The sequence below is a fragment of the Scyliorhinus canicula genome, chromosome 12 (assembly GCF_902713615.1).
Source record: "Scyliorhinus canicula chromosome 12, sScyCan1.1, whole genome shotgun sequence".
In the NCBI taxonomy this organism is placed as follows: Eukaryota; Metazoa; Chordata; class Chondrichthyes; order Carcharhiniformes; family Scyliorhinidae; genus Scyliorhinus; species Scyliorhinus canicula.
This window is the reverse complement of record NC_052157.1, coordinates 808,566-822,047: the sequence shown is the minus strand read 5'-3', so window position 1 is coordinate 822,047 and position 13,482 is coordinate 808,566. Positions and strand designations below refer to the sequence as shown.

At 46.6% G+C, this 13,482-nt stretch overlaps 1 protein-coding gene and 1 non-coding gene across 3 annotated transcripts in view; both read right to left on the bottom strand.

Annotated features, from left to right (window-relative positions):
- The window catches only part of trpm7 (transient receptor potential cation channel, subfamily M, member 7), a 215,726-nt gene extending 202,853 nt beyond the window's left edge, over nt 1-12,873 (bottom strand). For both annotated transcript variants that reach the window (XM_038813819.1, XM_038813820.1), the window contains exon 1: nt 12,722-12,873. In XM_038813819.1, coding sequence (XP_038669747.1) covers nt 12,722-12,724 — 3 coding nt within the window. In that variant the 5' untranslated portion in view covers nt 12,725-12,873. The remainder of the gene's footprint in view (nt 1-12,721) is intronic.
- Nucleotides 5,909-5,979, bottom strand: trnag-gcc. The gene has a single exon. It is a non-coding gene; the product is annotated as a tRNA-Gly (tRNA).
- Nucleotides 12,874-13,482: the final 609 nt, after the last annotated feature.

Sequence of the window (13,482 nt, the reverse complement as noted above, 5' to 3'; positions counted from 1 at the left end):
ATAGTCTTCAATTCTAAATAAAAGCAAATACGCAAGTCTGCCTCCAACATGAGTCACTGGGCTGAGAAAATTATAATCATCCTTAATGTGCCACAATCATGTCAAACTGCTCTACAATTATAAATCAAAATAACAAAATTGTCAACCCTGCCCCACAGATAGACTTTATAAACAATAATTTAAAGGGGAAAAAAAAACTATTGTCAGCAAGTTAGCAGATCTACGCAACCAAACTATTTTAACACTAACTGGGAAAAAAGGGATACTGAGTCTGTAAACTCCTTTCACATGAAACTTGCTTTGAAGTTTATCCATTTATGGCACACTCTTATGTTATACTTTGAGTCAAACCAGCGTGAATATTACCGATACAAAATATATCAGTAATGGTGTTTGTTAAAGGAAAAAAAAGACAATTAGAAATATATTGTAGACATAAGCAAGTTGTGTGAACTGTGTAATAAATAGCAAGAAAACCATGTCCCAATATTTCAATGTAATATCACTCAAAAACACCCAGTAACACAACTGGATTGTCCACAAGTTTTAAAAGTCCCAAATTTTATACCAAAATATGGAAAGTAATTCCAAACATCACATCAAATCAAGTAACAGGAGGGGTACGTAGATAATTGGAGCACATTCTGGGGAAGGTGGGAACTGTACAGACAGGATGGTTTGTATCTGAACCAGAGGGGCACCAATATCATGGGAGGGAAATTTGCTACGGCTCTTCGGGGGGGGTTTAAACTAATTTGTCAGGGGACTGGGAAAACAAGGTGTAGTCCAGAAGCCAGTCTTGAGAGTAGTGAGGTACTGAGTAGGGTATCAAGGTCGCAGGAGTGTACCGGCAGACAGAAAGGTGGGTTGAAATATGTCTACTTCAATGCAAGGGACATCCGGAATAAGGTAGGTGAACTTGGAGTGTGGTTTGGTACTTGGGACTACGATGTTGTGGCCATTACGGAGACATGGTTAGAACAGGGACAGGAATGGTTGTTGGAAGTTCCGGGGTCTAGATGTTTCAGTAAGAGTAGGGAAGGTGGTAAAAGAGGTGGAGGAGTAGCATTGTTAATCAAGGATAGTTTAACGGCTGCAGAAAGGCAGTTTGAAGGGAATCTGCCTGAAGTAATATGGGCCGAAGTTAGAAATAGGAAAGGAGCGGTCACATTGTTAGGAGTTTTCTACAAGCCCCCAAATAGTAACAGAGATGTGGAGGAAGAAATTGCAAAACAGATTATGGATAGGTGTGGAGGTCTCAGGGTAGTTGTCATGGGTGACTTTAACTTTCCAAATATTGATTGGTACCTCTATAGGTCAAACAGTTTGGATGGGGCAGTTTTTGTACAGTGTGTGCAGGAGGGTTTCCTGACACAATATGTGGATAGGCCGACAAGAGGTGGGGCCACATTGGATTTGGTACTGGGTAATGAACCGGGCCAAGTGTTAGATTTGTTTGTGGGAGAGCACTTTGGAGATAGTGACCACAATTCGGTGTCTTTCACGATTACAATGGAGAGGGATAGGGCCATACGGCAGGGCAAGGATTATAATTGGGGGAGGGGTCATTATGATGCGATTAGGCAAGAATTAGGGAGCATAAGATGGGAACAGAAACTGTCAGGGAAAGGCACAAATGAAAAGTGGAGCTTGTTCAAGGAACAAATGCTGCGTGTCCTTGATAGGTATGTCCCAGTCAGGCAGGGAGGAAATGGCCGTGTGAGGGAACCATGGTTCACAAAAGAGGTTGAATGTCTTGTCAAGAGGAAAAAGGAAGAGTATGAAAGGATGAGAAAACAAGGTTCAGTTGGGTCGCTTGAGGGTTACAAGGTAGCAAGGAATGAGCTAAAAAAAAAGGGCTTAGGAGAGCTTGGAGGGGGCATGAGAAGTCCTTGGCGGGTCGGATCAAGGAAAACCCCAAGGCTTTTTACTCTTATGTGAGAAATAAAAGAATGACCAGGGTGAGGTTAAGGCCGGTCAAGGACAGTAGTGGGAACTTGTGCATGGAGTCAGAAGGAATAGGAGAGGCGTTGAATGAATACTTTTGTTCAGTCACCAAGGAGAGGGGCCATGTTTTTGAGGCTGCGAGTGTGATACAGGCGGGTCGGCTGGAGGAGGTAGACGTTCTGAGGAAGGATGTATTAGCAATTTTGAAAAACCCGAGGGTCGACAAGTCCCCTGGGCCAGATGGGATATATCCAAGGATTCTTTGGGAGGCAATGGATGAGATTGCAGAGCCTTTGGCCTTGATCTTTGGGTCCTCACTGTCCATGGGGATAGTGCCAGAGGACTGGAGAGTGGCGAATGTTATTCCTCTGTTCAAGAAAGGGAATAGGAATGACCCTGGTAATTATAGGCCAGTTAGTCTTACTTCGGTGGTCGGGAAGTTAATGGAAAAGGTCCTGAAGAATAGGATTTATGATATTTGGAAAGATGCAGCTTAATACGGGATAGTCAACACGGATTCGTGAAGGGTAAGTCTTGCCTCAGAAATTTGAATCAATTCTTTGAGGAGGTAACTAAGTGTGTTGATGAAGGTAGAGCAGTTGATGTCGTATACATGGATTTTAGACTGGAGACCAGTTACCAGTGGTGTACCACAGGGATCAGTGCTGGGTCCTCTGCTATTTGTGATTTTTATAAATGACTTGGAGGAGGGGGCTGAAGGGTGGGTCACTAAATTTGCTGATGACACCAAGATTGGTGGAGTAGTGGATGAGGTGGAGGGCTGTTTTAGGCTGCAAAGAGACATTGATAGGATGCAGAGCTGGGCCGAAAAATGGCAGATGGAGTTTAACCCTGATAAGTGCGAGGTGATTCATTTTGGTAGAAAAAATTTGAATACGGATTACAGGGTCAACGGCTGGGTTCTGAGGAATGTGGAGGAACAGAGAGATCTTGGGGTTCATGTCCACAGATCTCTGAAGGTTGCCACACAAGTGGATAGAGCCATGAAGAAGGCTTATAGTGTGTTAGCGTCTATTAACAAGGGGCTTGAGTTTAAGAGCTGCGGGGTTATGCTGCAACTATATATGACCCTGGTGAGACCACATTTGGAGTATTGTGAGCAGTTCTGGTCACCTCACTATAGGAAGGATGTGGAAGCATTGGAAAGGGTGCAAAGGAGATTTACCAGGATGCTGCCTGGTTTGCAGGATAGGTCTTATGAGGAAAGGTTGAGGGAGCGAGGGCTTTTCTCTTTGGAGCGGAGGAGGATGAGAGGCGACTTAATCGAGGTTTAGAAGATGATGAGGGGGATAGATAGAGTGGATGTTCAGAGACTATTTCCTCGGGTGGACATAGCTGTTACAAGGGGACATAACTATAAGGTTCAGGGTGGGAGATATAGGAGGGGTGTCCGAGGTAGGTTCTTTACTCAGAGTAGTTTGGGTGTGGAATGGACTGCCTGCTATGATAGTGGAGTCGGACACTTCAGGAACTTTCAAGTGGTTATTGGATAGGCACATGGAGCACATCAGAATGACGGAGTGGGATAGCTTGATCTTGGTTTCGGACAAGGCTCGGCACAACATTGAGGGGCGAAGGGCCTGTTCTGTGCTGTTCCATGTTTCTGGGTGGTTTTGGTGTTGAATTCAGATGCCTGTTATTGGTAGTCACCGGTCCTTTGTGTTTTCTAATGGCTGGATGCAGGACTTGACCTGTACCCATTGCCCAAAAGCAGACTTTACAAAAAGCAAAAGAAATAGCAAGATAGCCATCATTTCCTCCATTATCCAACTATGCACACTTGCAAGAACAAGCCAAGCATCGTAGAGACAGAAACAAAGAATAACTTCACGTCCGTTCCTTATGCCAGACGAAGAAGAAGCATTCTTGTATTTTTCTAACTCACTGCCTTGTTTATGGGAAAGCTGAAGAGGAAAGCCAATCATAAACTTTGAAAAGGGAAATTATGACTCTCATTCACCCCCTCAATCCTTGTTCATTGTTGCTCTTTTATGAAAAACATGAGGGTTACTGCTGCAGATGGGGTTTTAAGTTTGCTGAATTTAAGACAGACATTCAAACAGTGTGGATGACTGACTCAGTCCTCTGAGGTTAATCTAGTTTCCTCCCACTGTCTGGTAAATTCCTGGATATATGTACTCACTTTTTAAAGAAGTATTAGCTTCCTTCCCTTCAAATCTATGACGTGGCAACTTTCCATTACTAAGAAAGGAAATAGATCAAGTGGCATGCCCACCTTTTCCACCAGTCAGCAGGAGGTACACAATGACAATTTCTTGATTAATATCTGTATTTGCCTCCCCGAGCATCTCTACATGCAAGGAAAACTGCAGACATGATCCCACATCCTGCTACTGTACCCACATCAACAAGAGACAAGAAAAATATATTGAATTTAGATCAATTACATACTTATTTTTTCTTAAAAATGCAATAATTGAATTATACTAGGACCCAATATTTCAATTCACTTTCACTATTCAAACATTTTAATTATTTTGTATAACAAGCAGATTCATATTGAAGGCAGAACAGTTGAGTCATTGGTGATTACTTTCTGTAGGACAAAGATTTAGCCTGCTTGTGACAAAACCTCACACTTCCAACATGCCAAGATTGAAACTAGTTCCCTATTTTCTAGCAATTCACTTTGATTTGGTTTTACAGTTGCAGAGTTTAATATTCAGTAGAAGTAATACATTTAACATTGTGCCAGGTTAGAAGAGTGCATCTATCTCTAACCATATTCTGTCTCACAACCACACCAGAAATTTCTATTTCTGACACGGTTTTGTGCATCCATCCACACTTCAGCACATCGGAAGTACAGTAGTTAGCATAGTTGCTTCATAGCTCCAGGGTCCCAGGTTCAATTCCCGGCTTGGGTCACTGTCTCCCTGTGACTGCGTGGGTTTCCTCCGGGTTTCCTCCCACAGTCCAAAGACAGGCGGGTTAGGTGGACTGGCCATGTTAAATTGCCCTTAGTATCCAAAAAGGTTAGGTGGGGTTATTCAGATAAGTTGGAAGTGTGGGCTTAAATGGGGTGCTTTTTCCAAAGGTTGGTGCAAACTCGATGGGCTGAATGGCCTCCTTCTGCACTGTAAATTCTATGATTTAAGACACCATTGGCAGCTGTTTAACTTTGGGAATTCCTTGCCCAAAACACTACTCCCCACCTCCCTCTTCCTTTTTTAACAATCTTTATTGTCACAAGTAGGCTTACATTAGCACTGCAATGAAGTTACTGTGAAAAGCCCCTAGTCGCAACATTCCAGCGCCTGTTCGGGTACACGGAGGGAGAATTCAGAATATCAAATTCACCTAACACCTTCCATCGGTATTCACCAAGGAGAGGGATATTGAGGTTGGGGATGGATGTTTAAATACTCTAGGTCAAGTCGGCATAAGGAAGGGGGAAGTTTTGGTTTTTCTAAAAGGCATTAATGTGGACAAGTCCCCAGATCCGGATGGGATCTATCCCAGGTTACTGAGGGAAGCGAGGGGCCGGTGCAGACTCGATGCGCCGAATGGCCTCCTTCTGCACTGTAAATTCTATAAAATTCTATGTCTATGAAATAGCTGGGGCCTTATCTTTTTTTTTCATAGAATTTACAGTGCAGAAGGAGGCCATTCGGCCCATCGAGTCTGCACCGGCTCCTGGAAAGAGCACCCTACCCAAGGTTAACACCTCTACCCTATCCCCATAACCCAGTAACCCCACCCAACACTAAGGGCAATTTATCATGGCCAATCCACCTAACCTGTACATCTTTGGACTGTGGGAGGAAACCGGAGCACCCGGAGGAAACCCACGCACACACGGGGAGGATGTGCAGACTCCGCACAGACAGTGATCCAAGCCGGAATCGAACCTGGGACCCTGGAGCTGTGAAGCGATTGTGCTATCCACAATGCTACCGTGCTGCCCACAGAGGTGCGATGCATTGGCCGGGAATCGAACCCGGGCCTCCCGCGTGGCAGGCAAGAATTCTACCACTGAACCACCAATATCTTTGCAGCATCCTTGAGCACGGGTCAGGTCCCCTTCCAGTTGGGGAACACTTCAGCAGTCAAGGGCATTCAGCCTCTGATCCCTGGGTAAACATTCTCCAAGGCGGCCTTCAGGACGCGCGACAACGCAGAATCGCTGAGCAGAAACTTAAAGCGAAGTTCCGCACACGAGTGCGGCCTCAACCGGGACCTGGGATTGATGTTGCATTACATTCATCCCCCATCATCTGGCCAGGGCTTGCGAAATCCTACCAACTTTCCTGGCTTGAGACAATTCACACCTCTTTAACCGAGGGTTACCAGGGGATGGTTTAGCACACTGGGCTAAATCGCTGGCTTTTAAAGCAGACCAAGCAGGCCAGCAGCACGGTTCGATTCCCGTAGAAGTCTCCCCAGACAGGCACCGGAATGTGGCGACTAGGGGCTTTTCAGTTAACTTAATTGAAGCCTACTAGTGACAATAAGCGATTTTCATTTCATTTCATCTTTGGATCTGTAAAGACTTGATTACCTGCAAATGCTCGCATTCCAAGCATTGTCTGGCATCTTTGAATTTGTCTATATACATGTTTCTGGAACATACCGCTTCATTCACCCGAGGAAGGAGCAGTGCTCCGAAAGCTAGTTTGAAACGAACCAATTGGACTTTAACCTGGTGTTGCATGACTTCTTACTGTTGGAGAAGATACTGAGGGATAGGATCTATTCACATTTGAAAGAAAATAGACTTATCAGTGATAGGCAGCATGGTTTTGCGCAGGGAAGGTCATGTCTTACAAACCTAATAGAATTCTTTGAGGAAGTGACAAAGTTAATTGATGAGGGAAGGGCTGTAGATGTCACATATATGGACTTCAGTAAGGTGTTCGATGAAGTTTCCCATGGCAGGTTGATGGAAAAAGTGAAGTCGCATTGGGTTCAGGGTGTACTAGCTAGATGGATAAAGAACAGGCTGGGCAACAGGAGACAGAGAGTAGTGGTAGAAGGGAGTGTCTAAAAATGGAGAAAGGTGACTAATGGTGTTCCACAGGGATCCATGCTCGGACCACTGTTGTTTGTGATATACATAAATGATCTGGACGAAGGTATAGATGGTCTGATGAGCAAGTTTGCAGATGATACTAAAATTGGTGGAGTTGCAGATAGCAAGGAGGACTGTCAGAGAATACAGCAAAATATAGATAGATAGGAGAGTTGGGCAGAGAAATGGCAGATGGAGTTCAATCCAGGCAGATGCGAGGTGATGCATTTTGGAAGATCCAATTCAAGAGCGGACTATACAGTCAATGGAAGAGTCCTGGGGAAAATTCATGTACAGAGAGATCTGGGAGTTTAGGTCCATTGTACCCTGAAGGTGGCAACGCAGGTCGATAGAGTGGTCACGAAGGCATACAGCATGCTTGCCTTCATCGGACAGGGTATTGAGTACAAAAGTTGGCAGGTCATGTTACTGTTGTATCGGACTTTGGTTAGGCCACATTTGGAATACTGCATGCAGTTCTGGTCCCCACATTACCAGAAGAATGTGGATGCTTTAGAGGGTGCAGAGGAGATTCACCAGGATGCTGCCTGGTGTGGAGGGTGCTAGCTACGAAGACAGGTTGAGTAGATTAGGATTGTTTTCGTTGGAAAGACGGAGGTTGAGGGGGGACCTGATTGAGGTCTACAAAATTATGAAAGGTATAAACAAGGTGGATAGCAACAAGCTTTTTCCAAGAGTGGGGGTGTCAATTACAAGGGGGTCACGATTTCAAGGTGAGAGGGGGAAGGTTTAAGGGAGATGTGGGTGGAAAGTTTTTTTTTTTTACACAGAGGGTGGTGGGTGCCTGGAATACTTTGCCAACGGAGGTTGTAGAGGCGGGCACGATAGCATCATTTAAGATGCATCTGGACAGATATATGAACGGGCAGGGAACAGAGGGAAGTAGATTATTGGAAAGTAGACGACAGGTTTAGATAAAGGATCTGGATCGGCGCAGGCTGGGAGGGCCGAAGGGGCTGTTCCTGTGCTATAGTTTTCTTTGTTCTTTTGTTCTAAGCATGTCTGTCAGGACTCGTGGGAGGAAACCCACGCAGCCATGGGGAGAACGTGCAGACTCCACACAGACAGTGACCCAAGCTGGAATCGAACCCTGGTCCCTGGTTTTGTGAAGCAACAGTGCTAACCACTGTGCTACTTTAAGCTTTGAATGGGTTGCAGATTAAGTAGCATTTTGAAATCTTCCTAAATATTTGTATCTGATAAGTTTTCACGAAGCACTTCAGGACATGTTTCGACATTGAGGTGCTACAATGGATTTCTTGCCCATCTGCCAATTTTACAGTCTCTTCTACATTACACGTTTCATGTGCGAGGATCTTATTGTGCACAGAAATATATGTTGTTTTCTCCTCCTGAGAATTAGATTGAACACAGAAATGAGTGAGCATCACATTCTATCATCTGGCTAAATGGACACCTTTTAACAGGCATTCCGAGACACCGCAGATTGTCAACCATACAGGTGTAAAATTAAAAACCTTGACTCAGCATCTCTGGGAATCACAAAGTAACCTTCCTGCTTCAACCCCAGCCTCACACAAGGCTCCATCTTTTAAGTATTTCTTACTCGTTAAGTATTGTATTTATTGCTTAGCTCCATTTCTTAATATCTTTCAATTTAAGCACTGACTGGTGATATTTCTGACTGCCAAATTAACATCTGTGATTATTCTATGATTCTCAGTGCATTAAGCTTTTACCACTCTGAAGGATAAAAATAATCAGTGAGATAAATTAGTGAGAAGCGCAGATCAAGTTGCAATTAAAAAGCACAATCATAGAATCCCTAAAGTGCAGAAGGAGGCCATTTGGCCCATCGAGTCTGTACCGACCCGCTGAAGGAGTACCCCACCTAGACCCAATCTCACATCCTGTCCCCGTAACCCCACCTAACCTTTGAGACATTACGGGGCAATTTAATATGGCCAATCCACGTACCCTGTACATCATTGGATTGTGGGAGGAAACCAGAGCACCCGGAGGAAACCCACACAGACATGGGGAGAACGTGTAAACAGAGAGTCACCCAAGGCTGGAATTGAACCCGGTCGCTGCCACTGAGGCAGCAGTGCTAACCATTGTGCTGCCCATCTACTCTGAAACCCCAAAACAAGGCTTTATGGCATTGTAGATTCCTCCAGTATTTAGCAGCTAAACTCTCAAACCTATAAACTTCAATGAATTGTAAACTCTTGTCCTCGAATGTTCACCCATACCAAGTTATAATCGCTCACTACCTGTCCGCACAAACTGACATCAGCGGCCAGGTTGGCAAAGCTACTTATTGAAACATTTAAAAACTTGTACAGAATATGAAATTCCTACTGTGCAAGAGGCTACTCGCCCATCAAATCTGCACCAACCCTGTGAAAGAGCACTCTACTTCGGGACTCCCCATAACGTCACTGATGCAACTTTGAACACCGAGGGATAATTTAGCATGGCCAATCCACCTTTGGACTGTGGGAGGAAACCGGAGCACCCGGAGGAAACCCACGCAGACACAGGGAGAACGTGCAGACTCCGCACAGACAGTGACCCAGCAGGGAATCGAACCTGGGACCCTGGTGCTGTGAAGCCACAGTGCTAACCACTATGCTACCGTGCTGCCCTATTTCATTACCAAGAAACTAAAAAATAAATTACTATTTTTACGAAAGATTAAGCATTAGCCCTCAATTTAATAAACTCCAAGGCAATTTGGCAATATTAAACACTAGGATCATGACACGCATTGTAAAATTCTGCCTAACCCTAAACAGTCAAATGAAGCTGTGGTAATACCGACTACGCTGATAATCACTTAGAGCACCATTACATATTTAAAACTAGGAGCGCCAAGAGTACTCAATGATATTAAACATTCAAATCAGGATGTAATGACCATCACTACTCAATGATTTGTGAAACACAGAATGCTGCCATATTTAACCAGAAATACTGATTCAGTATTATACAGAAACATCAAGTGCAGAATTATTAAGATTAGAAGGAAAAGAATGTACAGATCATTACAATCCATCTGGCCCGATTCAGAGTTTAGAGAATATCGGACACAACCTCTCGATGGGAAATGTATCAGCTTCTTGGAGCTGATGAAAGAGTGAACTCTTCTCCAGTTTGCTGAAATACAGCAATAATGTCACCCTCCACAGATTTGACATTCTCTACATGAAATGGTTGAATCCAAACAGTCTTTCCACCGTATCTATTCCAAGTTTGAGGTTATGCCTAATAATTAGTAAAATGAAAAAAATCAAATTCAAATCTGTGATACACATTCCCCCACTCTGGCAGAAACACAACTTTGTCTAAATAATTGGAGAAATATCAAAGAATCAAAAACTGTGTGGGAAACAGCAGTACAAACCATGCCAAAAAAAATCCATAGGTGGGAAAACACCACCATTATTCCTGCAGTTTGTACTTCATGCATTGTATAGTCTGATATGCAATATCTCAGAGCTGTCCAATAATTAGGGTTAAATGTGTATGAGTTTCTAAACTCCATATGACACTTAAATGACATTATTACAGAACAATATTTTAATCAACCTTTATCATAACCATTAAAATTAATTGATGCTGCATTCGGCCTGTATTGGCTATGAGTTAGTGTGTTAAAAAGATATTTTTAGCGATTAGTACAAAAAGATATTTTTACGGTTTGAGAAATTAATGATGGAGGATCAATTGAATTGACGGTGTTGTCACTAAAGGCAAGACTGAGGTGGTGCAGACTCATTTTCCTGTTGGCTTGTTACACAATTCAGCAGTTTTCATGACCAATTTCTGTAAACGGTAAATTACCAAATCTATGAAACTCAATTTCACAATTTTGATATTGAACTGAACACCTGGGGTACAAAGGCAGCTCCACAGACCATCCCCCTGACCCCTCTCTTGCTTCTCCCCCCGCCCCAGAGTGCAAACTCCACACGGCCAGTGACCCAGAGCCAGGATCGAACCTGGGACCTCAGTGCCGTGAGGCAGCAAGGCTACCCACTTCACCACCGTGCTGCCCCCTACTCAGCTCAATAATGACCACCAACATCTGCTAATTCGATTTTATCATGATCACTGCTATTTTGTGACATGAAATTGAACTCTTACTACAACAAAACTTTATATAGCACAATGAAGAAAAATGGTTGGTGGCACTACAGAGCTGGGATGAAAGATTAAGACACTGTGAATATCGATTCAGAGATAATCATAAGCTCGATCAAAGATGTGGGTCCTAAAGAAGACAGAAATGCAGAGGTGGAGTGTTCAAGGCAATGAATTGCAGTGCGCGGGAGTAGACTGTAGGGGCTGGCCTAGCACAGTGGGCTAAACAGCTAACTTGTAATGCAGAACAAGACCAGCAGCGCAGGTTCAATTCCCGTACCAGCCTCCCCGAACAAGCGCCGGAATGTGGTGACTAGGGGCTTTTCACAGTAACTTCATTGAAGCCTACTTGTGACAATAAGCGATTATTATTAGACAGCCAAACTCAGGATTTGTCCAAGAGGGCTTCAAACAAGCTGACACTTGGGAGGGTGAAGGATGGAAGGCCAGCCAGAAGAGAGCTGGAATAGTTCAATGTGCAGAGGACTAAAGGTATAGATTTTTAAAATATATTTGTCCATGGGATGTGCGTGTCACTGGCTGGGCCAGCATTTATAGCCCACACATTGATTCTGTCTACACCTCCCGCTGCCTCAGGAAGGCAGACAGCATTATCAGAGACCCCTCCCACCCTGGCTTTGCCTTATTCCAGGGTTTTGACCCAATAACAGTGAAAGAACATGGTGTGCAGAATAGGTGAACTGGCCATGCTAAATTGCCCCTGAAGTGTCCAAAGGTTTGGTAGGGTTACATGGATAGGGTTGGGGAGTGGTCTCAGGTGCTCTTTTGGAGCATTGTTGCAGACTTGATGGGTTGAGTGCCAGCTTCTGTAGCGAAGGATTCGGTGCTAAGTAAATGCAAGGCTGGGTGATGTAACTGAGATTGAAACTACACTGATTGAATTGGACAGGATATCAGACTGAAAGGAGCTTGTTCTACCTAAAACAGTCCTGGGGTTTTTTATTCGTTCCTGGGACGTGGACATCGCTGGGATCGCTGTCCCAGCATTTATTGCAGCAGGGTAGCATAGTGGTTAGCATAAATGCTTCACAGCTCCAGGGTCCCAGGTTCGATTCCCGGCTGGGTCACTGTCTGTGCGGAGTCTGCACGTTCTCCCCGTGTGTGCGTGGGTTTCCTCCGGGTGCTCCGGTTTCCTCCCACAGTCCAAAGATGTGCGGGTTAGGTGGATTGGCCATGATAAATTGCCCGTAGTGTCCTAAAAAGTAAGGTTAAGGGGGGGGTTGTTGGGTTACGGGTATAGGGTGGATACGTGGGTTTGAGTAGGGTGATCATGGCTCGGCACAACATTGAGGGCCGAAGGGCCTGTTCGGTGCTGTACTGTTCTATCCCGGAGGGCATTTCAGTCAATCACATGGGGGGGGGGGGGGGTACAGAGAACGTGGGGGGGGGGGGGGGGAACACTGACAACCCGGGGGAGGGGGGAACTGAGAACTTCGGGGGGAACGGGGGGGGGAGAGATGGACGGGCAGTCGCCATGGTTACTGGGCTGTCCGGCTCCGCAGCTCCCCCCGCCTGGGCCTCCTGCCACCCGCGGACACCCCGGTCCCCGCCCGGCCCGCGGATACCCACCATTCTCTTCACGGATGAGGCTGGAGACGCTCGGCGAGGCCCTGAGCCATGGGCGGGCGGCGTGGGGACAGCGAGGCGGGGCCGCGGGACCTGCACCGGCTGCAACTTCTCTCATTGCGGGATGCACTCCGACTGAGGCTGCGGCCTACACACACGTGACCAGCGCGTGAGGAGGCGGGGCCAGGAGTGGGCGGGGCCAAGGGCGGGGAGGGGCCGGAAGTGGGCGGGGCCGGGAGTGGGCAGGGCCGCGGGAGGGCGGGGCCGGAAGTGGGCGGGGCCACAGGCGGGGCCGGGGTGGGGAGGGGGGGGCAGGGGAGGGGCCGGGGAGGGGAGGGGAGGGGAGGGGAGGGGACGGGAGGGGGCAAGGGGGGGAGGGAGAGGGAAGGGCCAAAGTGGGCGGGGCAACGGGCGGGGCCGGTTCACGTGGCTCCGGATCGTAGCCTGATTCGCGGACCTGCCGGTCACGTGCTGCCTGCGCTGGGGCGTTCAGTGATTGGCTGAGAGCACCACCAATCAGCTGGCAGCAAGGCCGGAGAATCAACACAACCCCCCCAACACCCCCCACTCCCCCCCACACCCCCCACTCCCCCAACCCCCCTCCCCCCCCTCCCCCCAACACCCCCCCCCCCTCCCCCCAACACCCCCCACTCCCCCCCAACACCCCCCCCTCCCCCCAACACCCCCACTCCCCCCCAACACCCCCCCCCTCCCCCCAACACCCCCCACTCCCCCCCAACACCCCCCACTCCCCCCCCTCCCCC